The 26521-nt window shown below is 37.8% G+C and overlaps 1 protein-coding gene across 4 annotated transcripts in view; it reads left to right on the forward strand.

Moving 5' to 3' along the window:
- VPS13B (vacuolar protein sorting 13 homolog B) overlaps positions 1-26521 on the forward strand; it is a 454216-nt gene that overhangs the window by 256732 nt on the left and 170963 nt on the right. For all 4 annotated transcript variants that reach the window (XM_087825303.1, XM_087825300.1, XM_087825302.1 and 1 more), the window contains exons 31-33: positions 2370-2573; positions 9315-9441; positions 13165-13308. In XM_087825303.1, the coding sequence (XP_087681429.1) occupies positions 2370-2573; positions 9315-9441; positions 13165-13308 (475 nt within the window). The remainder of the gene's footprint in view (positions 1-2369; positions 2574-9314; positions 9442-13164; positions 13309-26521) is intronic.

A 26521-nucleotide genomic window follows, 5' to 3' on the forward strand; every position in this document is an offset into this window, starting at 1 on the left:
TACCTGTAATCATTTATGTATTTATACCTTTTTAAAAAACCTCTAGTGTACCAGGAGATGTGAAATACATCTTTCAGAAGACGTCTTGCTCTAAGAGTGCTTAATAAGAGTTAATGTATAGTATTTGAATGAAAGCATCCTGAGTATGTTTTCTTTATTGAAAAACAAAAGTGCTTAGAATACTCCATCTTATAATAATGGACATTGGTTTTAAGTATGCATAAAACAAAATGGGCATATCTTTAAAGAATATAGATTAGTTAGTATTTCAAGTTGGGAAAATTTCAAGTACTTTCAAATACTAGTAAATCAATGCACCACTGCATGTTTTCTGACTTTAAAGAATTGAAGTAAGTCAGGAATTGTGTTATAACAAAGAATAATTAGATTTTATTTTCAAGTCTGAAAAAAGTTACGTATTTTTATCAGAGAAAAATCAAACCAAACCTGTAAATTTTCTAGTAGTAGCTAATTCTCTGTATCTGTAAGCCTGTTTCTGTTTTGTTTGTTCATTTATTTTGTTCTTTAGATTCTGCTTATAAGTTAAATAATATGGCCTTTGTCTGACTTATTTCGCTTAGCATAATATTACTCTCTAGGTTCATCCATGTTGTCATAAACTCATTTTTTTGGCCAGATATGGGAGGGAGGGAGTTTGGAGAAAGGCTTCATAGAAAGTGAAATCAGAGCTGTGCCTTTAAAAATTAGCAGAATTACAGCAATATTGAAGTGAAAGGTGAGCGTTCTACCAAAACCGGGACACTCGAAGCGTTGCTCCCGCTGGCACTCTCATTTATTCCTTTTGACCTTCATTAGGGCAGATTGGAGGGGTTCATGGCCCATCTTATGAGCCCTATTTTTAATGCAATTTTGGGGTTCATGTAAAACTTTAGGCTGCCTTTTGTTTGCATGCCCATTTCCAGGTTGTAGTATTTCTAAGGTAGAGCAGAGAAAAGGGAAACCAGATTTGGCTGTCACCTTAGGAGTAAGGAAAACGCATCCATTTCTGTTTCTCTGGCTCCCGCTGTGGTTTCTTGACCGATGCCTGTTTCTTCTCGTTCCCTTACGGTGACTCTCTCACGTCTCCCCGCCTGAGCTGCCTGCTCATTTATTTCAGTCCCCTCCCTGCTCCTGTCCTCGCTTGAGTTCATCAGCCTCAGCCCTCGTCTTGCTCGACCCTTTGCGTCCATGTCACTCCTGAGCAGCTGGCCCGGACACCGCCTGCTTGGGTCAGTGACAAGTGTTTGACCAGCCTCTGGGCAGGGCCGGACCCAGGCCACCTACTCAGCCTCTTACCTCTGTAATTCCCACACTAGGACCCAACACTCCCACCCGTAAATTAGTTGCATTAGTGTCCCGCTGATGTAATTCATCTAATCGTATTTTTTCTGACCTGGGTTTGTAGGTTTCAAGTGTTTGCACCAGTGAAACTATTTTTATCCTTCGCATTATTTCCGTTGTTCTTGTTGAGTGAAACTTTCTTTGTGGCCAAATGTTATTTTCCTTCTGATAACTCACTTTAAAGTATTTGTGAACCAACAAAATTAAACAGTTTGAAAACTCCCACCAAGTTAGGTTTTTCTGGCTCCTGACCCTGACCCTCTTCTTCCCACCCTACCAGACTGCTTTGCTATTTTCATTCTAAAACCTTCGTGAAAAGTTTAACCATTTTCTTCCTCTAAACCAGCTTTAAGCCACTGACTATTTCATTCCTTTGCTAAGCATTGGGTCCAATAAGATGAAAGTCCCAACTCTGTGTGGCTGGTAGTCCTCGCCCTGTTTCTACATCAGTAACCAGTGTGGTGTTCTCAGCAGTTTAGTGTGTGTGGCAGTGGGTATATAAGGTATCGAAGGCCGCAGGCAGGGGATGAACTAGATTAACAAGACGCTGTGACTTTTCCTAATAAGACATCAAAGGGCTGAGTGAGGTCCATGAGCAGCATCGGAAAGAAGACAGGTTTTTTAGTCAGAAAACTTGGATTCAGGTGCTGGTTTTGTCACCTACTATCTGGGTAACTTTGGCCAAGTCAACCTCTCTGAATTACTTTCTCTTTAGTAAAAATGGAGATAATAATAGAACCTCAACATCTGAAGGATTGAAATCATGTATGTGAAAGTACTTAGAAAAAAAGTACAGAGCTAGGAATAACATGATTCTTTATAAAGCAGATTACTGTAAGTGATAAGTTTTAGATACATTTTTTAAGTCATGATATGTGGTAACTTTATAATACCTGCTTCATAGACTTGATGAATACAGCGTATTCATCAGTAATCCAAAGGGGAAAAGTGATGATGATACTGTTTGTGGACAAAATAAACATGGAAAATTTATATTACCTGTTTACTTTTTTCCACTGCTTTTACAGAAGAGCCTTGAACTTAGGAATTCTTCGTGACCCTGGATCAGAAATTGAAGATAGACAATACCAAATAGACCTGCAGTCTATCAATATTGGTACTGCACAATGGGATCAACTAAAACCAGAGAAGGAGAGTGGCACAGGAGGGGCACTAACAGAGAATGAAAGGAATTCTCAAAACCCAGCCCTGGAATGGAATATGGCCAGCAGGTAGGAAGTGACTGGGAAACTTCCTGTACTTTCTAATATTTCATTGCCAGAAACCAGCTGGGAACCTGCATGTTTTGGTGTTGCTTCTGCATTTCATGACAAACATATATTTTGTAATTGAATCTCATGATTTTACTTGGAAACCTATTAGTCCTACTATTACACTGTAATTATTACAAATTTAAGATTGTGTCAGCATTTTTATAAACTTTGTTATTTGCTGAAAGACTTCACTTCAGGCTAAGGATACATTCACATTTTCCCTTGAAATCCATTGTATTCAAGGTCAGATTTTTTTTTTAAGTCTCTGCTTTCTGCTCATAATAATAAGAAGAGAAGTGCTCAATTAGGCAGCACATGTAATAATAAGAGGAGAAAAGCAAAAAGTTCACTTTAACTAAGCAGCTATGTTCACAAAAAGGAATTTGAAAGTTCACTTTAACTAAGCAGCTAGGTTCACAAAAAGGAATTAGTCCTTAATATAAGCTGTAAGACTTTAGAGAGCCACTGCCATTTTACCAGGCTATTCATGGTTCTCATCCAAAGGATAGAATTGTTTGTTACAAGGAAGGAACTGGTCATTAAAGATACTTTTATATTGTAAAAAGTATACATTGTATGTTGTAAACAATTTTTTTGATTTAAGAAAGTGTTCGTTATTTTTCACTTTTTTTTTTTTTTAAATTTATAAGATTCAGTAACGTCCGTTGCTGATAACATACTCTATTGGTTTGTTGATTGGATTTCTTTAAAACATTGTGTGCAGACTTTGTTGTATGCCTTTTGCAATGCTGATTGCTCTGGGTTTATGCCCCTTTAACACCAAAACCATATTTATCCATGTCTTAGCATTAATAATAGTGATAACATTAATAATAAATTATAGAATGCTTATTACTTTACCTAATTTCACAGTACTGATAGAGGTAAGAATTGTTTTCCCTAATTATGCATGAAGTAACTGAGACCTAGACAAGATAAGTAATTTGCCTAAAATCAAATACTGTGTAGTAGTCTGTACTCCTTTATATAATGTTCCCCTTTTTAAGGTACCCACATTCTTTTCTATCACTGTACAATATTCATAATGAGCTGCTTTTTAGCTTCCTTATATAGTATTGTCACTTGCTAGTAGGCTTTTGTATGTGATCTTCTCTTTGCCTCGAACTCCTTTAACCCACCCTTTCATTTGCCTCATCAAGTCTCAGAGTAGACATCATGTTTTCCAGGAATTCTTCCCTGAGCCCTCAGGAGAGAAGGGTGGAGTCCCTTATGTGTGCTCTTACATCATTTAGCATATTTAATTCTAATTATCTATATAGTTTATCTCTGTTAATGATTTCAGGTACAACTCTGGAAAGAGCTCATGTTTCATTAATCACAAATTAAAATAGGCAAGGGCTCCTGTGAACATTTGGGTAGTAAGTTTACTTCAAAAAATAATAAGAGATCAAAAGACAGATGAAATTATCACAATCTCTCAGAATTAAGGCCAACAATATATGCTTCAGGGACTTTAATATCGACACAAAGTCAGTGTTACCAATACTGTGAAGCATAGGACTGACTGATTTTAGGACTGTGTCAAATTCAAATCCAGCTTGCTAAGCAAACATAGTAACAGTGATTTTAAAAGATCCTACGTGGGATGTGGGGGTGAGGGGGAGAAGACCTACAGAGTAGTATATGTAATTTGATACATGTGTATCAAAATATTTAAACAAATGAATATGCGGTAATTATTTCTCTGACAATGAAGTTTGAAAGAAAAATTACCCAAGGAAATCAAACATAGGTAGTGTGATAGGGACAAATAAAAAGTATTGTGATAAAAACTGATTTATTTTTTAAGTATAGCTTTAAGCCTATGCAAATTATATCTTTAAATAATATAAACAAGAAAATTATATTAATATTCAAGAATTAAGGCTTACTGGCATTTTCACAAAATTGCAAAATAAACTTTCCATCCCCCGTGCTATACACCCAAAGCACTAATCACCATGTAAAACAACAACAGTGATTTGAATGTGTAACCTGCATATGGCAGACATCAGTACAGGTTGTTTTAGTTCTCAGCACTTCATTTCCTCAGATTATAAAATAAGCCCAGATGTAGTAAAAATGGTTGCTAAGAGAAAGAGGGAAAAAAGTGATTAACAATGAACTTTAGCATAAGTGTAAGGGGTCAGAGCATCAAGTAGAAAAAAGTAATTGATTTTTACTAAGAGGAAACAAACTAGAGTTCTACACTTAGCTCTATTTTAAGTGCCATTGTACAAGCCAAGAAACCTCCTCACTTAGTTTCTTGCAGTGTTTTATTCTGTAACAGCTTGCTAATAAGAACGGAGTTTAGAGAAAAATTTGTACAAGATTTGGAAGGTGTAAAGGAAATAGTAGCCAATATACCCTTAAAGTCATGCTGTTTTAAATGCAGTGAAATTCCGATGCAGAGGTGTTGACAGATTCCAGCTTGTCCTCACACTTCCAGGCTTGGTGATGAGCTCTTTTTCCTGACCATTGGCCTTGCTGACCAACAGAAACTGCAGGCTCACCCCCAGACACAGGGGCAAGAGCCTCCAAGGACTTCTCTACCGGCTTCCTGAGGTCTCTATAACTGCTGGTCATGCCTAGCTTCTCTGATTCCCTAGGGAGCTACACATTTTTTACCCAGGTCACATGATCAAGAGGGTTGGATAGTGACATTTCTCTGATCAGCCATCTCCCTCCTTTAGACACTTCTCAGCTTCTCACCACTGGATAAGGTCTTGCTTCTAAAATAAATCTTTATTCTAAAATACTTACAGTGGTTCCGCTGACCTGATCGAACCCTGATGTATTCCCTCAGCTGAAAAATTAAGATTTTGGAAGCAGAAGATCTACACATTTTAGAATTTGATAATTCTTTATGTTTAACTTCCTCTGCTCCCCTCTCCCCAGCATACATATATAAATATATTATGATTAAATTAAAAATGTGAGTAATGTACTCAGGAGGGATGAATAAAAATTATGATAAAAGTTGACATTTCATATTGGTCCCCCATCTTTTCAGGTAGCCAACACTTGAATAAACCTCTTTTCTTTTCACCAGCACCTGTCTTATGAGTTTTGCTTTTGTGGCAGCAGGCAGTGAATCTTGGGCTTTTTTTTTTTTTTAAAGAATGAGTCTACAACAATCTTCATGTTGCATAAGAACCGTTCTGTGCTCACACAGACTATTTGGCATTTTTTATTCTGTATTTTTGGTGAAATATGTTGGAAACCTTATTAACTTTTTATAGTATGTGATTTTTGTATGGTTCTTAAACTGCTTTAATATTACCCACAATGTCCTACCAAAATATATGGCAGGTAGGCAGAATAATCTTAATGTAAATATGCTGAGCCCAAGAAAAATGACCACAGACTCCCTAAGCATGTATTTTCATCAGTGCATGTGACATAACATTATGCCTTCTTGTTTATGAACAATTTCAGAGAACGTACTTTTCCTTATTTGCAACCTACTTCTCCCAGAGCTTTTTTAACACATATGATTACTTTCCTGTTATTTGATTAGCACCATATGATTGACAATGATTTTTTTATCCTCACAGAGGGTTTTATAAGTTTCTGTGGGCTAACTCTGTATGTTAGATGATAGTGCAGATCACTGTATTATTTCTTTGTTTCTGTGGGCAACATAGAGATATATTAAATCATTGTCATGTCAGAGTATATCAGAGAAATATTTCTTTCACATCTCTTCTAACCCCATATGCCTTAGCATGCTACAGATAATCTGTTTTCTCTAGCTTATTTTAATATATTTTATTTATCATAAGTGATTAGCTGTTTCAGCAAGATGTATCTAATTGTGGACTTTATTATATTTATCTGAACCAGGAATCCTTGCTTCCTGAGTCTGAGTATTCCTATATTTCATCAATTCTAGAAAACACTCAGCCATTATTTCTTTAATATTGTCCCTTTTTCTTTCTGTCTATTCTCATTTTGTAATGGCAATTAAATATGCCAGACTTGCCTCTTTAACTTTCATTAAACTTCCCATTTCAAAATTTACTTTATTAAATTCCTGGAGTTTTCTCAAATCTAAATTCTAGTTTACCAATTTTTCTTAAGAAAATCTAAAGTACTATTTATCCATCTATTATATATTTAAGTTTATATTTTTCATTTCTGGAAGTTCTACTTAGTTTTCAAATGTGTTTTGCCTTTTTTGATAGCACTTTGGTGTGTTTTTTCTTGTTTTTATTGTATCCTATATATCTTTAATAGTTTTAAACAAATTTATTTTATTGTCCATATGTGGTCATTTCATTATCAGAAATTCTCAGTAAAGAATTTGATAATGGGGTTGAATTCTTCTCTTGCTAATAAAGAATAATTTTTTTGTGGGTATATGAGGGAGTCTATGAGTAGGAGCTTATCTTCAGTGGTCCTTGTCTCTGAGTGTCCTTCTTGTCAGTTTGAAGAAACATTTTCCAGAGAGGATTTGCATCCATTTCTGATAGATGCCTCAGGGTTATCCAAGGACTATTGCCATTTTATAGAAATAACTCAGAATGGGGTATTTTTCAACCAACATAGGCAATATAAGTTAGAGCTATGAAACATACATGAAGGATTACCCATTATTTTTTTATATTTCCTAGGGAGATCTCTGTTTTTTTCAACAAGTTCTCTTGCCAAGAGAGGCTAACTTCCCTGCTCTTCCCTGTTTCTGATGGCAGATATTTTTCTAACCCTTTAAGGGCCCCAGGTGTAGACAGGCAGCTCGTTTCAAAACCCTTCCTGTCAGGGATGTAAGAATTAGCCTGTGGTCTCAACGTGGCCATTAAAACCCTATTCCCTTGGTTTACTGAGAGTGGCCTTGAAGTCATTAATGTCAGTTAGTACTTTGAGTTTTGCTTCTCTCTTTTGTTATTTTAAATCCTGGAATATTATCTAGTAAAATATTGGCAGAATTTAATTCTTGTTATAGTTAATTTTTGTTACTTTTTTCTTTAGAATTCATCCTTGAAAATATTTGAATCTAAGAAAAAAAGATTTTAAAAATGTGTATCATTGCTTCAAATACTGACCAGAGAATGACACAGAAGTTAACACTGTATACCAGAAGAGTTACAGTTTTATAGGACTGCTGACTTCTTAAATTTTTCTTTTTACTTCTAAGGTCGTCAGTCTTTCATATGTGTGTAATTGATTTAATTCATCACATAACAGAGAAAAAGTTATGGAAAGTATTAGATATGGAAAAGCACTTTTTTTATTAGTACTTTAGACAATGTTTGCTCCTATTTGGTTCCCTGCCATATTTCCCATTTTAAGGTATTTTTTAATAAAAGGTATATTTTAGAACTCCCCTTTGAGAGCACCTCACATGGTACATGCTTCTCACATTGATCGTTTTATGGAATTTGAGCTATTAGGCTATAATTATGGTGTCTCTTAGGAGCTCAGCATTTTTTCTCTATTCACAGATTTTATTACTTCTTCCTATTCCTCTCTATTCACCAGCTCTCTTAATTCTTTAAAATTGACTTTCTTGAAATCCAGTACTTATGTGTCACAGAACCAGATGACCCGATTGTCTTTTCTGGCCGACACCATTATAGAGCACTGCCCGTTGCGAAGTTCAACAAAAGATACCAGTGCTCTCAAGACTCCTCTGCTGGGAAAGCCCATAGAAGGACTTGAGTTTATCTGGGCTTTTTCGTGAGATGTATGCCAGTCTCTGATCTCAGCTTGATCATTTTATGATATAAAGGAATGACAGGGACATATTTATGAGGAACGTAAATTAATGGTTCCAGGGAACTTTTGAGGTATGGCTCGCTAGTAAAACATAAAATTATATTATTATTTCATAAAATGAGAACTAAGAACATGACTAGTAGCCCTGAAGATCTGTACTGGCACAAGCTTTGGTTTCTCAATGATGTTTTCTAATTTTATCTTCTACCATGTATACAATACTTCCTTTGAAATTATTAGCAACTTTTAATGTACAATAGAAATATGCTAAATAACAGATTAAAAGTGAGAATGTATAAAGAAGACGTTAAATAGAGGCCAAATACTGCTCTGGTATCAACTTGCCTCCCACTGGGTGGCCTTAGCCTAGCCACTGACCCTCCTTTTCTTCTAGGTGATGTGGGGCTAATAATGCTCCTCACTTTGCATACAGGGTCTTTGTGAAGCAGCATTTAGTACCAAAGTCAGAAAAGCCGCTTCACAAACTTTAAAGGCATAATAGTCAATGAACTCAGGTGGTTCTCAGAGCTTAAAAAAAGAGGTCAAAGGTTAAGAGGATATGCTGTGAACCTAGTGAGACTGTTAAGATAGCATTTGTCAACTAGAAGGTCAGAAATATTAAAAATAAGAAATTAAAAGTTATCACAAAACAGTGAGATTATTATGGGTAACAAAAATGATACTCAGCTATTTGTAGAAAAAAAAAAGAATTAAAAACAAAGTAATATTTTGAAAGATTCTAGGATGTGTGTAATAGGAAATGATTGATTACATCTGAATTTCTCAGTCATTTTTTTGATATCCTTTATAAATCTGAAGTTAAGTACTGAAGTTAAGTACTGAACTATGACTATAAAATATATAAATAGGCACTTCCAAAATAATGTGATTTTGTCATACATGTTGTAGTACAAAGACTTGTACAAATTTAATGAAACTAATTTAACGAAATGGCTAACAATTCTGTACTTTATTTTTTAGTATACGGCGACATCAAGAAAGAAGAGCAATCATGACTCCCATTTTAACAGATTTTTCTGTCCGAATAACTGGAGCACCTGCCATCATTTTCACCAAAATAATTTCTTCAGAAAATATGCATACTGAGGTTAGAGCATAATTTCGGTCTCACTTTAGTCTAAGTAATGGAGCAGCTTCTCTTCGTATGTTAAGGGGTTTCATATTTTCAGTGCAGAATAACTAATTAGCTTGTTAACAGTTACTGTTGCAGCTATTATTGAGCACTTTCTACTACTGTTCACTTACTGCTTTTATGTAATAACTCATTTAATCCTCTTAATAATCCTATTTGCTTCTCCTATTATCCTCATTTTATAAATGGGAAAACAGAACCTAAAAAGACTAACCTAAATCACTTGTCCAAATTTTCACAAGCAGTAAGTAGCCGAGCATGGTATGAACCCAACCTGTCTGGATTCAGACTATACACAACCTGTACAACCTCTTTCCAATAAAAGCAGCAAGAATACAGATAATGTAGAGTTCTTACGAGGATTCCCTTACTAGATTTAGTTTTCACAGTAGCCTTATGAGTTAGATATTATTAGTATCCATATTTTATGGGTGAGGAAACTGAGAGCAAAAGAGATTAAGTTACTTGATCATGTTATTAGTCAATTATTGTGGGATCCAGGTTTCAAGTGTGATTACTATGTGTCAGTGACTTCGTGCCTAGAGTAGAAATGTAATAATAATGTGATTCATTATAACTTAAAAAAGCTCTTCATAGGACAAATTTTCCAAAAATGTATATGGAACCACAAAACCCCTGAATGGCCTCAGCAATCTTGAGAAGGAAGAACAAAGTTGGAGGTATCATACTAGCTGACATCAGACTATACTACAAGGCCATGGTAATCGAAGCAGCATGGTATTGGCACAAGAACAGGCATATAGATCAATGGAACAGAGTAGAGAGCGTAGAAATAAACCCACACCTTTATGGTCAATTAATATTTTACATAGGAGGCAAGAACTTACAGTGGGGTAAAGATAGTTTGTTTGATAAATAGTGTTGGGAAAATTGGACAGGTACATGCAAACAATGAAACTAGACCACCAACTTACACCATACACAAGAATAAACTCAAAATGAATTAAAGACTTAAATGTAAGTCACAAAACCATAAAAACCCTAGAAAAAAACATAGGCAGTAAAATCTTGGACATTTCTCCTAGCAGTATTTTTTCTGATATACCTCCTTGGGCAAGGGAAACAAGAAAAAAATAAACATGGGACCAAATCAAACTAAAATGTTTTTGTACAGCAAAGGAGACCATCAACAAAACAAAAAGACAACCCATTGAATGGGAGAACATATTTGCCAGTGATACATCAGTTAGGTGTTAACCTCCAAAATGTATAAAGAACTCATACAGCTCAACACCAAAAAAACAATCCAATCCACTTCTCCAAAGAGGACATACAGATGCCAGTAGACATATGAAAAGATGGACAACATCACTAATCATCAGAGAGATGCAAATTAAAACCACAATGAGATAGCACCTCACCCCTGTCAGAATGGCCACCATCAATTAATCAGCAAACAAGTGCTAGCAAGGGTGTGGAGGAAAGGGAACTCTCATGCACTGTTGGTGGGAATGCAGACTGGTGCAATATGAAATTTCCTTAAAAAATTAAAAATGGAACTGCCTTATGACCCAGTGAATCACTTCTGGGTATATATCCAAAGAAACCCGAAACACTAATTCAAAAGAATGTATGCCCCTATGTTCTTTACAGCATTATTTACAGTAGCTAAGATATGGAAGCAGCTCAAGTGCCCATCAGTAGATGAGTGGATAAAAAAGTTGTGGGACATATATATTATTCAGCCACAAAAAAGAATGAAATCTTACCATTTATGACAACATGGTTGGACCTAAAGGGTATTATGCTAAGTGAAATAAGTCAGAAAGACAAATAGTATATGATTTCACTTACATGTGGAATCTAAACAACAAAATAAGTGAACAAAATTGAAACAGACTCATATATAGGGTGTCCAAAAAATGTATACACACACTTTGAATAATTATAAAGGCAGTGTTTATTAATATACATTTCATTTTCAAAATGGAGCTATCAGCTGTTAAAGTGTGTATACATTTTTGGGGTACACCCTGTATACAGAGGACAGACTGATGGGTTGCCAGAGGGGAGGGGTGTTGAGGGACTGGGTGAAAAAAGTTAAGGGATTAAGAAGTACAAGTTGGTAGGTACAATGGAGATGTGAAGTACAGCACAGGGGATATAGTCAATAATAGTAATAACTATGTATGTGCCAGGTGGTTACTAGAAAAAGTGGGCGGAACATTTTGTGAAGTGTAAAATTATCTGACCACTGTGCTGTACACCTGAAACTAATACAAAGTAATATTGAATGTAAACCATAATAAAAAAGAAAACAAAGTTCATCATAGGAATTTGTTATATTAGACACTATAAATTTTTCCATCAGTTACAGGCAGTTGTTATGAAAACTTCAGAAAAATTAGGTACAAATTAAATATAGTAATCCAAGCTATTACAACTTTACACTCCTTCCCTAAATTTTTTAAAAACAATATTTTGTATATGATATCTTATTTGATGCTTATAATAGCCCTATAGGGAAAGTTAGGTTAGGTTAGGTATAGAGTCTTAATATCCACAGAAGTTATATAAAAATTAAATCTACTAATATCTTACACTTAGTAGCACAATTGGTTTAAAATACATGAATATATTCCTTTTCATCATTGCCTGAGGAATAAAATAAGAATTCTGACTATGATGAGTAAACACAAGGAACTTGTGGGGGAAAAGTTTTTTAACCAAAAAAAAAGGTATACTCGTTTCCGACAGGCTGCTCCTTGTGCCTTCATTAGACCTGCTCCGAGCTGGTCCGTTTGCATTTGGACCAGTCACAGGTCTCCTTAAATCCATCCCCTTGGATGACACTAATACGGAGAAGGTTGTTGGACGTCTCCACGCATTTGAACGTTGGCCACATGCCTTCATGACAAGAGACAGGACTTCTGCTTGTTAAGTGAAGCTTCTGGGTTGTTTTTTGTTCCTGCCTGCCTTCTCTGAACGGTTTTCCAGCCGCGAATGTTGAAGTGACTCAGTGCTGCAGAGCAGCACCAGTCAAGTAGTGGACATCTGCCTACTGCAGCCAAGAGTTGAGCAGTTTGAAGTTAAATTAATTAGTCTAGCTATTTTTGGCCTCAGCTCTGTCTTTTGTTATAAATCATTTGGAATGTATCCTTTGGAGAGTACTCAGACCATACCGCTTGACTGTAATTGCCCGCCTCCAACTGCCTGTTCACATCTGTCTGCTCCAGCAGACTGTAGCCTCCTCAGGAGCAGGCTACGCTTCCAGGTCAGCCTTAGCCTTTGTGATAGTCCCAGCACCCCGTGTAGTGCTGGTCATTAGGGGGTGCTGAGTAAATGTTTGTTGGTTTGAGTGAATGAACAAGACTGTGCTAAAGAATTCTATCATCACTTACTGAAACAATGATAGTAGCTTGAGATCTGAAAAAGCCAAGCGTATATGAAATGGTGAAAAATCCTTACTGTTAGTTTGTTGCCCTAAAACTAGCACACAGCCTGGCTCACAGCAGGCCCTCATAAATGTTTATTAAATTAATCCATTAGATTGTGTCCAGCGGCTGTGCTCGCCATTGCTGCTATTCTCATCAACAAGTGAACTTGAGTCCCATGAGAATTCATCAACGTAGTAAAGGTCAAATAAGTAAGAATGATGAATTATCGTTTAATGGCTATCACGTTTCTTTATCTGTATTCAACCTTTTTTCCCTTCAGGAGGTTTTGGTGTGTGGCCATTCCTTGGAAGTGAACATAACCACAAACCTGGATTTCTTCCTGAGCGTGGCCCAAGTTCAACTCTTACATCAGTTAATAGTAGCAAATATGACTGGACTGGAACCGTCGAGCAAGGCCACAGAGGTAACTGTTACCTGATTTTGATTAGGCATGCTGCGTTTGTGCCAACTGTACATTCATAATAGAAAAACTAAGTTAAATGCTTTCTGCTAATTATTCTATACTTAATTTTATTCAAAATGTGGTCATAAATCATTTTGGATTAGTATTCTTTACTTTTGAAACTTGTTTGGTCTCCTTTCCTATCATTTATCATGCATCTTTGCAAAATTGCTGTGGCCTAGCCTCAGAAAAGCCTCAGTTAAAAACATGATTTTATGACCCTGCTGCAGTTTTAAAGTACAATGCAAGAAATCTGGGTGTCGTTTTTTACTTGCTTGGCTGCATTAAAGGGGCAGGGCCTCTTTTGGAAGTGAACTCTGTAGGAGTGCCATGGGAGTATCTTCAGTAAAGAACTTCCAAAGCGTCCGTTTCCCATGCTCAGCGAAGAATGGACACAATCAGAAAGCTGAACGTCTGCCTAGAGTGTGAGCTCTGATCTGGCGTTCATTGGAAGCCTGCACTGTAACCACAAAGCATGTCCGCCTGGAACAAAGAAAGCTGCTTGTTAGATGCTTCCCAAGATATGTTTGCTTTGCTTTTGTTTCCATACTTCTATGATCATATCTGTGCTCAGCGTAAATCGTCTATAAAGACTCAAGTGAAGAAACCGCTTATCTGTGAAAAAGACATTATTTTTGTCATGAGTTATGCAGGAGGCTCTAAGTTCTGTTTATTCGGGAGGAAGTGGAGGAAGAAGTATCACTGAGGGCCACTTGGTGCGAGGCCGTGTGCCAGGCGTTCCACCTAAGTGAGCTTGCGTATCTTCAGGCGCGTTACCCCAGCCCCCGGGAGGTAAAGGGGCATCGTCACCACTCTGCAGAGGATTTGGGGCTCAGGGACAGTGGGTAACCTACAGGTATCACACCTATGGCAGGAAAGGTGGGTCTGAGATGAATGTTGGTCTTTTAAGTTTGTGTCCTTTACATTCTGCCACAGTTCATATATACTGGAACTGTGACATCAGTCTCTCTGAGTCGTCTGTATTTAAAAAAAAACTTTTGCAAATGATAAAGGTTTTAACTTTCATAAATGGAGGTTCTGCGACTAGATCATTTTTTTACCACCTGTGATTTCTGTTTGCTTATCACCTTTTTAAAAAGTCTGTTCAGCTAGATGTAGTCTCCAAAATACTGACATTTCTCAATATATGTTAGACAATCCACGAGAAAATAATCGTATGACATGAAAATAAGCAGAGCAAAAAGTATTTCCCCCTGGCACTTTCAGTGAAGGGCTTGAAGCAAGCTGGTTAGGAAGCAGTATTTTACATTCCATATTATTTGTGCCAATTTTATGAATGCCTCACATCAGTGAAATCTAACTCATAGATCACTGGTGTGTTTAAGGAATTTATACAACTTGGCAAATCAATTCTTAACTATTTACCTATCTACTTCTAATGCCTATTAGTAGGACCTAATTTCAGTAAGTAAAGGGACACTCAGATCAGCAACAATGCTTACCTGAATGTTGAGTTGTCCCTCACAGTTCCATAAATGAACTGGGTGTTGTTGCTGTTTTAAAAATGTGTCTGCAGCCCTTTGTGTCTTCTTGGAGATAATGTTAAAAGTACAGAAAATAGCCCGGCCAGTGTGGCTCAGCGGTTAAGCATCGACCTATGATCCAGGAGATCGAGGTTTGATTCCCGGTCAGGGCACAGGCCCGGGTTGTGGGCACGATCCCCAGTGGGGGGCGTGCAGGAGGCAGCTAATCAGTGACTCTCATCATTGATGTTTCTGTCTCTCTCTATCCCTCTCCCTGAAATCAATAAAAATATATATATTTTTTAAAAGTACAGACAGTATACCGAAATACAGTACAGACAATACACTGAAAAGTGGGTGAAATTGTAAATTGTATTTTATATGCATTTTACCACAATTTAAAAAGAAAACAAGTATAGGCTCTAATGAGGGAGAACATTTGGCCCTGGCCCGGCCTCAGTGAGGTATGTCTGTGAAAATTTTCAGTATTAAAAAAAGACCTTCAGTGAAATAGAAGAATACTTTTCTATTCATAAATGATTAGCACAGCCCACATTCGGTAGTTTAAGACCATAAAGATGTATTAGCTACATGGAATACACTGCTTATAATAAGTCACAATATATTTTGAAAGACTTGGTGACCTTTAGAACAACTACACTACCATAATTTTTAAAATTCTTTTTGAGCCCTTGCCCGGCGCCTCAGTGAGTTGAAGTGTCATCCATGCACCAAAAGGTTTTGGGTTTGATTCCTAGTCAGGGCACATATCTATATACCTAGGTTTCGGGTTCCATCCCCAGTTGGGGTGGCTATAGAAGGCGACCAGTCAATGTTTCTCTCTCACGGTGATATTCCTCTCTCTCTCCCCCTATTACCCTCTCACTAAAATCAATAAAAACATATCCTCAGGTGAGAATAAAAAAGTTCTTTTTGAGAATTAAAGGAATAGGAAAATTGAATATGGCTGAGTTATTAGGGAAGCGAAAAAAGGGGTATGGGTTTGTTAAAAATGTGCATCATGGCATTATGAACAATTACTATTTCATCAAAATGATGGGTTAGTAATGGAAATCCCATTGATCAGGACTCCAGAAAGAACCCTGTGAATTACAGACAAGTAAATGTAATTTCTGTTCTAAGGACACACTGATGGATGGTGTTAATATTTTTAGACAGTCTTTGACAAGGTTCCATTTGAAAGGTTAATTTTAAAACTTATTCAAGAATGTGGTAGGGGATTTTTGTTAGTAGAGGAAACATATCCAAACTTTAGACAAGGGGGAAGAAAGTGGACACATTTTTGGAAATAGAAGTGAAAACAGTAAAACATTCTGAGGATTATTGCAAGAACCAGTTTTAATTTTAATTATATGAGCAACTAACTCCTGATGAAACTTTCACATTCATAACTAAAAGAGGAAGTACTTTAGGTAATAAATGACCAGCTGATGGTTTAGGCAGATTGCCTCCAACATTGATCAAAACTTTTCCAATATTTTTGCTCTGAAAACTGGACTCTAGCTGGGGTGAGGCTGTGGTGATTGATACAGTTGGCTGACCCTCTCGAAGATGCTTTCCCTCTTACAATATGGTCTTGGTCCCATAAAGTCCCACTTATATAAAAGTAGTTGTTCATGATATAATCATAACTCTATGCAATAAGAACAAAGAGGGAGGTAGTTTAGTTACATGTACCAATGTATTTTCTGTCTTTATATTCTTGTTTTTCCTGAAGTTAACAATTACCATATTTTTTTATTTGCTCAATTTTTCCCCACCCAAATCTCTACTTCTCTCTTTCTCTCTGCCCTCACCCAACTCCTACCAGAGAGTCTACATAATGCACGGAAATTTAACTTTCCACACTTTGAAACTTAAATATAGTGTCACGTCTGTTTTTTCCCCATGGAACTAGTTCCCTACAGTCCTCTATGCCTTCTCCCTTCTGCATTGGTAGTTCTGCAGACCTGCTGCACACTCAGCACAAAGAACCAGAGGAGAGAAGATCGATTTTTTTAGGTTAATGTAAATAGAGAAATTGTAAGGTAACAAGTAAGTAAGGGTTTTTTTCTATGCATATAATTTATTAAAATGCCAGTATTTTAATCTTACCTTTTAAAAATTTTAACTATTTGAATCTCTATACAGAAACAGTATAATAATATAAAAATATTGTAATAGGGTTTATTATATGTGCCTAATACAATATACTTGGGTGTTTTTATAGTTTGCCATAAAACAGAATATGGTATGTTAGAGTCTTTTGCTATGAACTGTGATGGAGTATATGCCATATGGAGCAGTGGTAGAGATTGTTGGGTTTTGTTCTTGGTTTTTTGGTGTTATTATTACTATTTTATTATTACTATTTTAGATCCAAAATAATCTGCTTTGGAGTTGTGCTATATTTGAGGAACGGAAATTCTTGCTTTTTAGTTGGCGGTAAAAAATTCTTGCGTGGCACAGTTGACCAACCTAAGGATTGCTAGGAATAGTTGGAACTAAGAACCTGAGAATGAAGAGGTTAAGGGACTATGAGTGGTGGAGTAGTAGCAGATGTTTTTTGAAATAGAACTTTAGGTAAGATGAGGGAAATGGAGGCAACCTACGCCCTGTGAACTCGTGTGAGTGCAGGTAGGTCTGTCTGAAAGCAGGGACGGAGACTGGTACAGGAGAGGTTGCAGATGTTCTGGTCTGCCTCCATGCTTTCTATCTTAAGGTAGGCATGAATGGGAAGGGCCATGTCAGTGGCTATAAATTTCTGTATTTAGAACGGGAATTGTGAATTTTGAGTGATGTAGATATTGTGACTTTCCATCACTGTTGCTGTGCTGAGTATTTCATTACCTTCAGAGGCACCTGGTTTGACTACTTGTAACCGGGCAATAAACACAGGCTCCAATAAAATGTGGATTCAGGCAGAGACTTAAATGGACAAGAGGGCCTGTGAGGAAATACCTTAATATCTTAAAATCTAGCCCTGGAAAAGATATTAAGTATTTTACTGCTTATCCTCTCCAAGGGAAGGACTTCTTAGGTACATTGAACTATTACACTTGTCTCAATTTTAGTAGGTCTTGTAATGTTAAAAATAGTGTAATTTTCTCCTGATAAACAAGCTTATACTTAGAAGCATGTCATAGTTGCCTCAAGGTAGATGCTAAACATCAAGAACATAGTAAAAATTTTAATTTTCTAGCTATGCTAATGTTTATTCCATATAGACTTCTTGACCAGAAATCCAGTGACTGCATTAAGTTTTGTTAAGAGGCTATTAAATTTTCTGTCCTAGTCTTGGTCAGGATTCACTGAGGGGCAGATATGCTGACTATAGACTGAGAGAGGTATGAAAAATAAGTACACTGTGGCCCTTGCCCTGCAGCATTTTATAATCTGGTTGAGAAATAAAACATAGACAAATGAATTTATAAGTAAGAACTCAGAGCAGTAGATGAAGAGTGATAAATGTGCTCTATAGAAAATTAGTGCTCCAAGAACTATTTAGAATTGGAAGAGAAGACTTTAGGCTGAGGTGATCAGAGATGTAGCTTCATGGAGAAGTTGGAATTGAACAGGCAAAAAAAAGTGACCTATTTATTTACTCAATAAATATTGAACCCTTCCTGTGAGTCAAACACTATTATGGATGCTAGGAGGTCAGTATTATACCAAAGAGATAAAGTTTCTTTTTTCATAGTCTAGTGTTCATATATCTAGTGTTCATCTATTTAGTGAGGAAGATAGACAATAATAAAACCCAGAGAAAATGATAAAACCCAGAGACAGTGCTGAGTGCAACATAGAATTTGACACTGAATAAATGCTTGCTCTATGAATTAATAAATGGATTCCTTAACGCACAGATATTCCTACTTCTGTTCATTGAAAAAGAAAAGATAAGATGTATACATATACTTCAAAAGAACTGGAAGAAATGGATGCTTTACTGTATCTTTTATGGAGACAGGTTGGGGACATATTGTGGAGGGCTTTAAACACTGGGCTGAAGCGTGTTAGGCAAGTAGCCGTAGAGAGCAGTGAAGTGCATTGCACTAGACAAGGGCTTCACCAGGTGCTCTTCACAGCTCAGGTCCATTTTAGACGGAACCCGTCAGATGAACTCACGTTGATAGTAGGTATATCTTGAAACATAGTTACATTTCCTCTATTCTAATATAATAGAATATATTATATTCAGTACAGTATCCCATTATTTCAGTTAGGATTGAAATATCTGTAGCATATATCACCCATTGTTTCCTACAATACTTTAAAAAAAGAAGAATGCAGTTTTAAAATGGACTGGAGAAGGGCGAGAGGACTTAGCATGGCCCCGAGTGGGCTGCTTGGCTGCAGTAATTACTCGTGTTCCTGAGTGGCAAGCAATCATCTTATTAAGCCTACTTACCGAGGTAGCACGGAAGGAGTACCACATGCTCATTTTCGAATCAATGTTTTAGAGTAAATAAAACTTTTGTAGCAAAATCGAAACCATATTCTAGGGCAGAGGGTGCAACCACATCATGGGGGCTGAGGGGCCCTTTGATCCGCACCCCGCACACCCTGGGGAGGGGACAGTCTCTAGGACTAATTGAGCGTCTCTTCCTTCGCCTTCCTCCCTCCTCCACGTAACCGCTTGGATTTAGGCATTTCCTTAGCTTTCCTTTCCTTTCAGCTCTGGTAATGACTCACTTGGTGACCTGTCCCACGCATACTTAGTACCTGTTTTTATACCCTCTTTTTGATAGCTAAAAATTATGTTTTTAAGTAAAATTTTATTTACATGAAGCTTATTTTAGCCATCATAAAATACGCAGTACTTAGTCGCTGTTTCTTTAAGTTTCTAAAGTAATAGATATTCCCACCAAAGTAAGGTTTTATTTCCCCAGACTTTCTGCTGTTATTTATTGTATTTGGCTTCTCTACAACTATCTAAAGGATCACAAACTACATGAGGCACTAAGCCCTGCCGTCCGTGAGGCATGATAGAGTTGCCTTTTAAAACATTGCCATCAAGCTGGCCAGAACAGGTACATCTTCATCTCTGCAGCTCCTGTCCTTTCAGGACTCCTGTCCCCTGTCATCTGTTCTCCCCAGGCCTCCTCCATCTGTTCTTCGAGGCTTGTTTGTTTTTCATTACAATGGCTTTATTAACTCAGAATGTCGCGATGGCACCGTGCACTTCGGTGCCGTCTCGTAAGTCGTCAGTTTGCCAGCCTGCCTTATTCACACATCCTTGTAGTCTACTTGCTATAGTCAAGCACACTTTTAAATTGCTTATTTCTAGAACTTTGGCTCTTCATCAAAGGTTTTCTGCAGCCAATGACTAAAAGTCCTCTGACAGAGTATAGAGGTACATAAAATAAACACTGAAGCCTAAACCAAATAGTCTTCTTGCTACACTTTTTAAGATTCCTGGTACTCAGCAAATGTGCCAGAGGTGCTTTCCACCTTTCTTTCTGAAAATTGGACCATTCGGTGATGCCCCTTTGGAAGACACAAAAGTCCACTGGGAATTGTGATTTCCGTGAATGTCAGAGTGTCTGCTGCTGAGGCACTTCCCGGAATCTGTAACTGGTAACGCTGGGTGGGTGCTCGCCGTGCAGGTGGGCTGAGTGTTTCATGGAGCTAAACTGCCTTAGTTCTCATAAGAACCCTTTGAGTCGGGGGCTTTTTCCCTCAGAGTGCACAGATATGGAAACTGAATCTCCCAAAAGTTCCATAGCTTGCCCAAGTTTACAAAGCTTATAAGCATCAAAGCCCCCCCCCCCCCCCCCCGAGAATGTTCTGGTTAAAAGAGCTGCTGGAGGTAGAACAGTGGCCTAACTAGTACGCATGTGGTGGTTTAGGGAGAATTAAACAAAAGTTAATATAAATATAATTGTTCTCATATAAAATCTACCTTCTCTTGTATGGCAGTGGTAAGCCATTGAGGGGTCTAAAACGAGAGCATGACGCGGTCAGATTCACATTTGGAATAGGGGCAGATCATTAGGTAGGAAGGCCCTGGAAGCTGCAGCAGTTAAATCCAGAAAATCAGAGCCTGAACTGAAGCACTGTTTCAGGGAAGCAGAGGAGGAAAACCAGTAATGAGCCAACTCTTCATTGGCTTGGGAGGATGTCTGCAGGGAGGAAAGCCCTGGGCATATAGAGGCTAAGTCATTCATTATCCTTTCTGAGTAGATACACAGCTGGGCTGGTTCACGTCTGCACGTGTTGCAGGGAAGACAGTGCTCCGGGTCGTCCTTCCCCAGCCGCTCTCAGCGGCTGGCAGAGGGCGGGGACTCCCCTGCCGCAGTGCACTTGGCTGTAGGCCTCAGCTGTCACTGCATGCGAGGGGCTTCCCGCACTTGGCACCTTCTTCACCTCTTGACCACCTCAGTAGTTCATTTATGCCCCCAAATACAAAATGTCGTCTGGACTGTTCCCTTTTTTAAAGGTTCAAGAGAGGGTTATTATCTATTTGTTTCTTGATTTTATCTTTAAATGTGGACAAGAATGTTAAATGTCAGTGGGAAGTATTTAAATGTAAGAGAGGCGGAAATATATTGGAATGAGAAGGGAAAATCAGGAGTGTAACGTTCCTGAAATAGTGCGAAAATAATATCCCATGGATAAAAGCAGAGGGCTTGACGTTAGGGCGAAGGACACTTCTACTGTATCAGAAGGGAAAAATGAGAGTGGCCCCCGATCTAAGTAGGTTTAAGAGTTTAGGGATAGGGAGTTGAGGAGGCGCCACTTGATGATTTCTTATTCCATGAAATCCGGTGCAAGAACATCTATTAAGGAATGGTACAAGGCTTAAGGGCTTGAGGAAACTGCTTGCTCTACCTAAATTTACTTTTTTTTTACCTATTAAGTATAGTTTGGAATCTGCAAAGATGCACACAAATAATGGTAAAATACAAAGATTTCCAAAAAGTAAGGCCAGAGGAACAAAAACAACATAAATTCAGGCTACAAGTCCTGAACCTCAGACCTGGCTCTTAACTTCCTGGCTGCCAAACCAAAAGGGAGAACCAGATACTAAGAAGTTGCTCGAAGGTTTCACTGATTTTTAGAATATATAGGTCTTTTTAAATAATTTTTTATTTTAGTATCATTTTAGATTTACAGAAAAGTTGCCAAAATAGAATAGAAAGTTCTCATATGCCCTGCACTCCATTTTCCCAATAATTAACATTTTACATTGAATTCAGCACATTTGTCACCACTGATGAACCAATATTGATACATAATATTAGCTAAAGTCTATATTTTGATTTCCTTACTTTTCACAGAGAACATTGTACTGATGTCCTTTTTCTGCTCTGGGATCCCATCTAGGATACTCTCCATTGCATTTAGTTGTTGTGTTTTATAGGTTTCTCTAGACTATGACAGCTCCTTGTTTTTGCTGACTGTAACAGTTTTGAGGAGTAACCTGTCAGGTATTTTTAGAATGTTCTTTAATTTGGATTTGTCTGATGTTGAGTGGGGAGTATCTACATAAATCATTTGGAGTTCTTCTGTTCAGGATAATTGTCTATTCTCCATTTAAGATATATATTATAAATAGAATGGATGTGCCTTTAACACTCAAAAATTATAAAAATCAGTTAATAGTATGGATTGCGACTATAGTTAATCCCTTCTAGGCCAGGCATTTCTGTGGTCCCTTGGAGCTTTAGTATCTTCCTCTGCAACCTGAGAGATTTGGACTCTGCTAGTTGGCCTTCACCTCCCTTTCTAGTCTTTCATTGGGGTTTTTGATGACCTGAGAGAAAGCCCAAGACTGACCTCCAGTGGTAATCTGTGCTGCTGTCCAAGAAATAAATGCCTGTTGGTTGACTTGAGATAAGTTGGAACAACCAGATAGTTAAGAAAAAGCAACACTCACAGCAAGGCCGTTTCTAACTTATTTATTATTTATTGGTAGTTAATAACAAGCCTCAACTTCTCTGTGATATGACTACAGGTGTTTCTTTCAAGAAGTGACCCAAAATATCTTTTTTTCTACTCTTCTGAAATTTGAGCTCTTGGGAAGAAAAGAAACTCCCCATCATTATATAGAGATAAGTCTAATTTTGGATATAACCATTTCGTACATGTCTCTTCTGCTTCAGTGATTTCCTCTTAACAGTTCAGTAGAATTTTTCGAAGTCATTAATTTGGATGTATACCATAGGGGAAATTCCTCTGATAATATTTCTAGCTTTCTCCAGGGGATGGGTCTAGGTTTTCTGGGATCTGAAGTTGGTCCCTTTTAAAAAGAATGCAAGTTACAAATATAAAGTTAGGTTCAAGGCCTTGAAAAAATGTCCAATGCAGACAAGAGGCTTTGAAGCTAAAATTTCATATTAACTTAACAGTAAATCTCCCTCAACCAGTCTTGGATGAAAACTGACATTACCACTACCTTAGTTTCCTATTGCTGCTGTAACCCATTACCACAAATTTAATGGCTTACAGCAGCATAAGTGTGTTATCTCTAATTTCTTTAGGTCAGAAACCTGATACAAGTATTTCACTTGACTAAAATCCAGATTTGAGATGTGAGCAGAGCTCTGTATGTTTCTGGAGGTCTCAGGGAAGAATCCATTTCCTCGCCTTTTCTGGCTTCTAGAAGGCACTTGCATTCCATGGCTCATGGTCCCCTCCCTCCATCTTCAGTGCCAGCGACTGTGGGTCAGGTCCTCCCTGCATCACATCTCTATGGCCTTTATTCTGTCATTACATCTCTAACCACAGCAAGGAACAGCTTTGAAGAACTCATGTGACTGTCCTGAGCAGGGAGGGTTTAGTGCCTGGAAAAAAATGAAACTAGAACGCCTTCATACACCATACACAAAAATAAACTCAAAATGGTTTAAAGGCTTAAATGTTAGGAGGAAAACAATGCAGAAAATCTCTAGAAGAAAAGATTGGCTGCTTGCTGAAATTTTCAGGGAACCTAGGCGATCAGGGCCGTGGAGAAGACTGGTCCACCCTTTTCTCAAATCGTGGTGAAATAAAATAGACAGGCTTTGTCAGAGCAGCAAAGGAAGGAATGATCCTGCTTAAAGAAAAAGCTAAGGAAGCCCTGGATAAAAACCAAAGATGAAAACAGTGCTAACCTACAATTAAGGAACAAAGAAACGAGAGGGAAGTACTAGACGGAGATGTGGGAAAAGAAGCGTTGAAAGAAATCGTAGAATAGCAACAAGAACCCCTAACCAAACAAACGGAGTCAGAATGTTGCGCATTTAAGTAAAGCTGCCCAGACTGGGTCTGCTGAAGGAAAGTAGAGTGCAGGGCAAGAGAACTAAACTGGTGGTGGTGATGAACGAACGCGGTGAAGACGGTGCAACGGGACCAGGAGAGCGGGGAAGAAACCAAGGACCGGCGGCAGAGCAGGAAGTTGCGCCGGAGACCAGTAGCTCAGTGAGCAAGTCTGCATCCTAACTAGGCTCTCAGCTGCGTTTCTCTGGAGGCTTTAAAAAAGAAAACCGAATTAGGTCCACTTAAATGTCCGCCTGCCAGAAAGGAAAATGTCCTGTTGTTTAGCTTGTCTTTTTTTGTTATCCAAGTGCGGGTTTTTTGTTTTTTTACAGTTCGATGTTATTTCAGATTATTCAAATATCAAAAGAAAGAGTCTTATGGTAAATTTCCTTTGTAATATGAGAATGTATTAGTACAAGTTAATAAAATATTTACGATACAAAAAGAGGAAAAATAAGAGCTCACGAGATTAGATTGGGCCCACCCAGGTAACCCACCGTAATTTTCCTATTCACGACCTGCCGCCTTGATCGCTTCTGGGGATTAGAGTGTGGACATCTCCAGGGGGCCGCTATCGTGCCTGACACAGCGACATAGGAGTGTGGTCTCTGTCTTCTTTCCGCTTGATGATAATGACCAATGACATTGTCTTACTGACTCACAAAGCCAGCATTAAACTACCTAGGTCGGACACATCTAGGCATCTCGCCCAGAGTCACGAACAACACAGACATGTACAGTTCTCACTGGGATGGGGAGAGAGTTGTTTGGAAATATCCTAGGTTGTCAGAATCACTGAGGACCACAACCTGCAGCTAGAGTGTTGGGACCCGGCAGGTTCCGAGTCCTTTGTATAAGTCTCAGGCACAAATGGTCTCACCCACGTGGGGGGTCAGCTTGTTCTACCTCTTCTCCTGGTATCAGTCCTTTATCCTGCTGCATCTGAATTTCTCCACCCTTTCCTAAGTCTGTGGCTGTTGCCATCTTCTTTAGCCCATAAGGCCAAGCCTAGGTATCACTTATATCCCTCCATCCCTCCGGTTCCTACCTGAACCAGTCTGGTGCTTTTTAAGTATTTACTTCGTAACTCTCTTTACTCTTTACACCTGTCTATAATTATTTTTCATGAAGATTATTATTTACTGCCCAGAAACCTTTTCTGAAGACAGACTCAAAGCCTGATTCATCTTTAAGTGTCTCAGAATATACTGCACTGTGTGTTAATACCTTCCAGGTATTTCTGAAGGGTAGAGACCTATTTTAAATTCTTTGGGAAAGGTAAATTCTTTCCACTACCACATTTATCTCAGCATTGCTCCTGCCTTGCATCATGCCAGGCCACTAATCGGGGATAAATTTATGTTTTCTAAATCTATTTTCCTCCTAAAGGCTGGAGGTTTTCTGGGGCAATTAAAGCAGCATTTTTATTTGTTTTTATTCCTATTTGCCTGCCTTTGCATCCACCTATCCCCTGCTGCTGCAGCAAGGCTGAAAATGCAGGCAGGAGTGGCCTCTTTATTTCACTCTGTACATCAAGCAGTAGACGGCATAAATCCTTGTGTATAACTCGGTGCTTAACAAGTTTTGTTGCATGGACTGTTAGTGACCTGGAGCATAAGTTCGAGGTGAAAATGTTTTAATGCCTTTATACTGTTTGGTGGTAAAGTCTCATAGATGTCAAGATACTTCAGGACCTGAATGACAGGTTATGTAAATGTAAAGCTAGGTAGATACAGTTTATTTTAATACGTTGGCATCCATCATAAAAGTATATACTCGGAACAAATCATTTTATCTTAGAAAAAAACCAAGAAAATATTGGCCTTTGGCTTTGTGTATATGGGAGCCTCTTAGTACTTACTTAATTTCCACTCCTCCTCAATTAAATAAACAAGAATAAATTAAATGACAGATTCGAGGGAGTACATAGATTTACACTTAGAGATTGCTGGTAGTCTGTGTAGGCTAATGTGACTTCACTAGAGAAAAAGAACTCCATGAAAAATCTTTTATCTTACATCATTGTCTTTTCAAAGTGTTTTAGTATGAGAAAGAAGTCTCCTGGGCTGGGGTGATTTATCCGGGTTTATATGGGGATTTGGACTTGATCCAGATTATTTAAAAATAGCTCTGCCATGCTTGATTTTTTCAAACAGAACTTAATGCTTTCGTTATTTGAATTAAATAGAAATTTACTTTATTTTTCTCATACAAATAAATGGCCTTACCAAGTTTCACTGTCAAATTTTTGCTTGCCAGAATTAGTATCAGGTGGGTTTTTTCCGGATCTGTTAAAATTTGCCTTTGTTTCAATGCAATCTTTAGTCATTTTATTATATTAGTAATTATATTATTAATCTTCTAAATGAAGTAATAAAAAGCATAGAATGAATAGAAAAGCTGGGTTCAAATCTTGGCACAGCCACTTAGTGGCTTAGAAAGGTGGG

Source organism: Miniopterus natalensis, chromosome 16 (assembly GCF_054644295.1).
Source record: "Miniopterus natalensis isolate mMinNat1 chromosome 16, mMinNat1.hap1, whole genome shotgun sequence".
NCBI lineage: Eukaryota > Metazoa > Chordata > Mammalia > Chiroptera > Miniopteridae > Miniopterus > Miniopterus natalensis.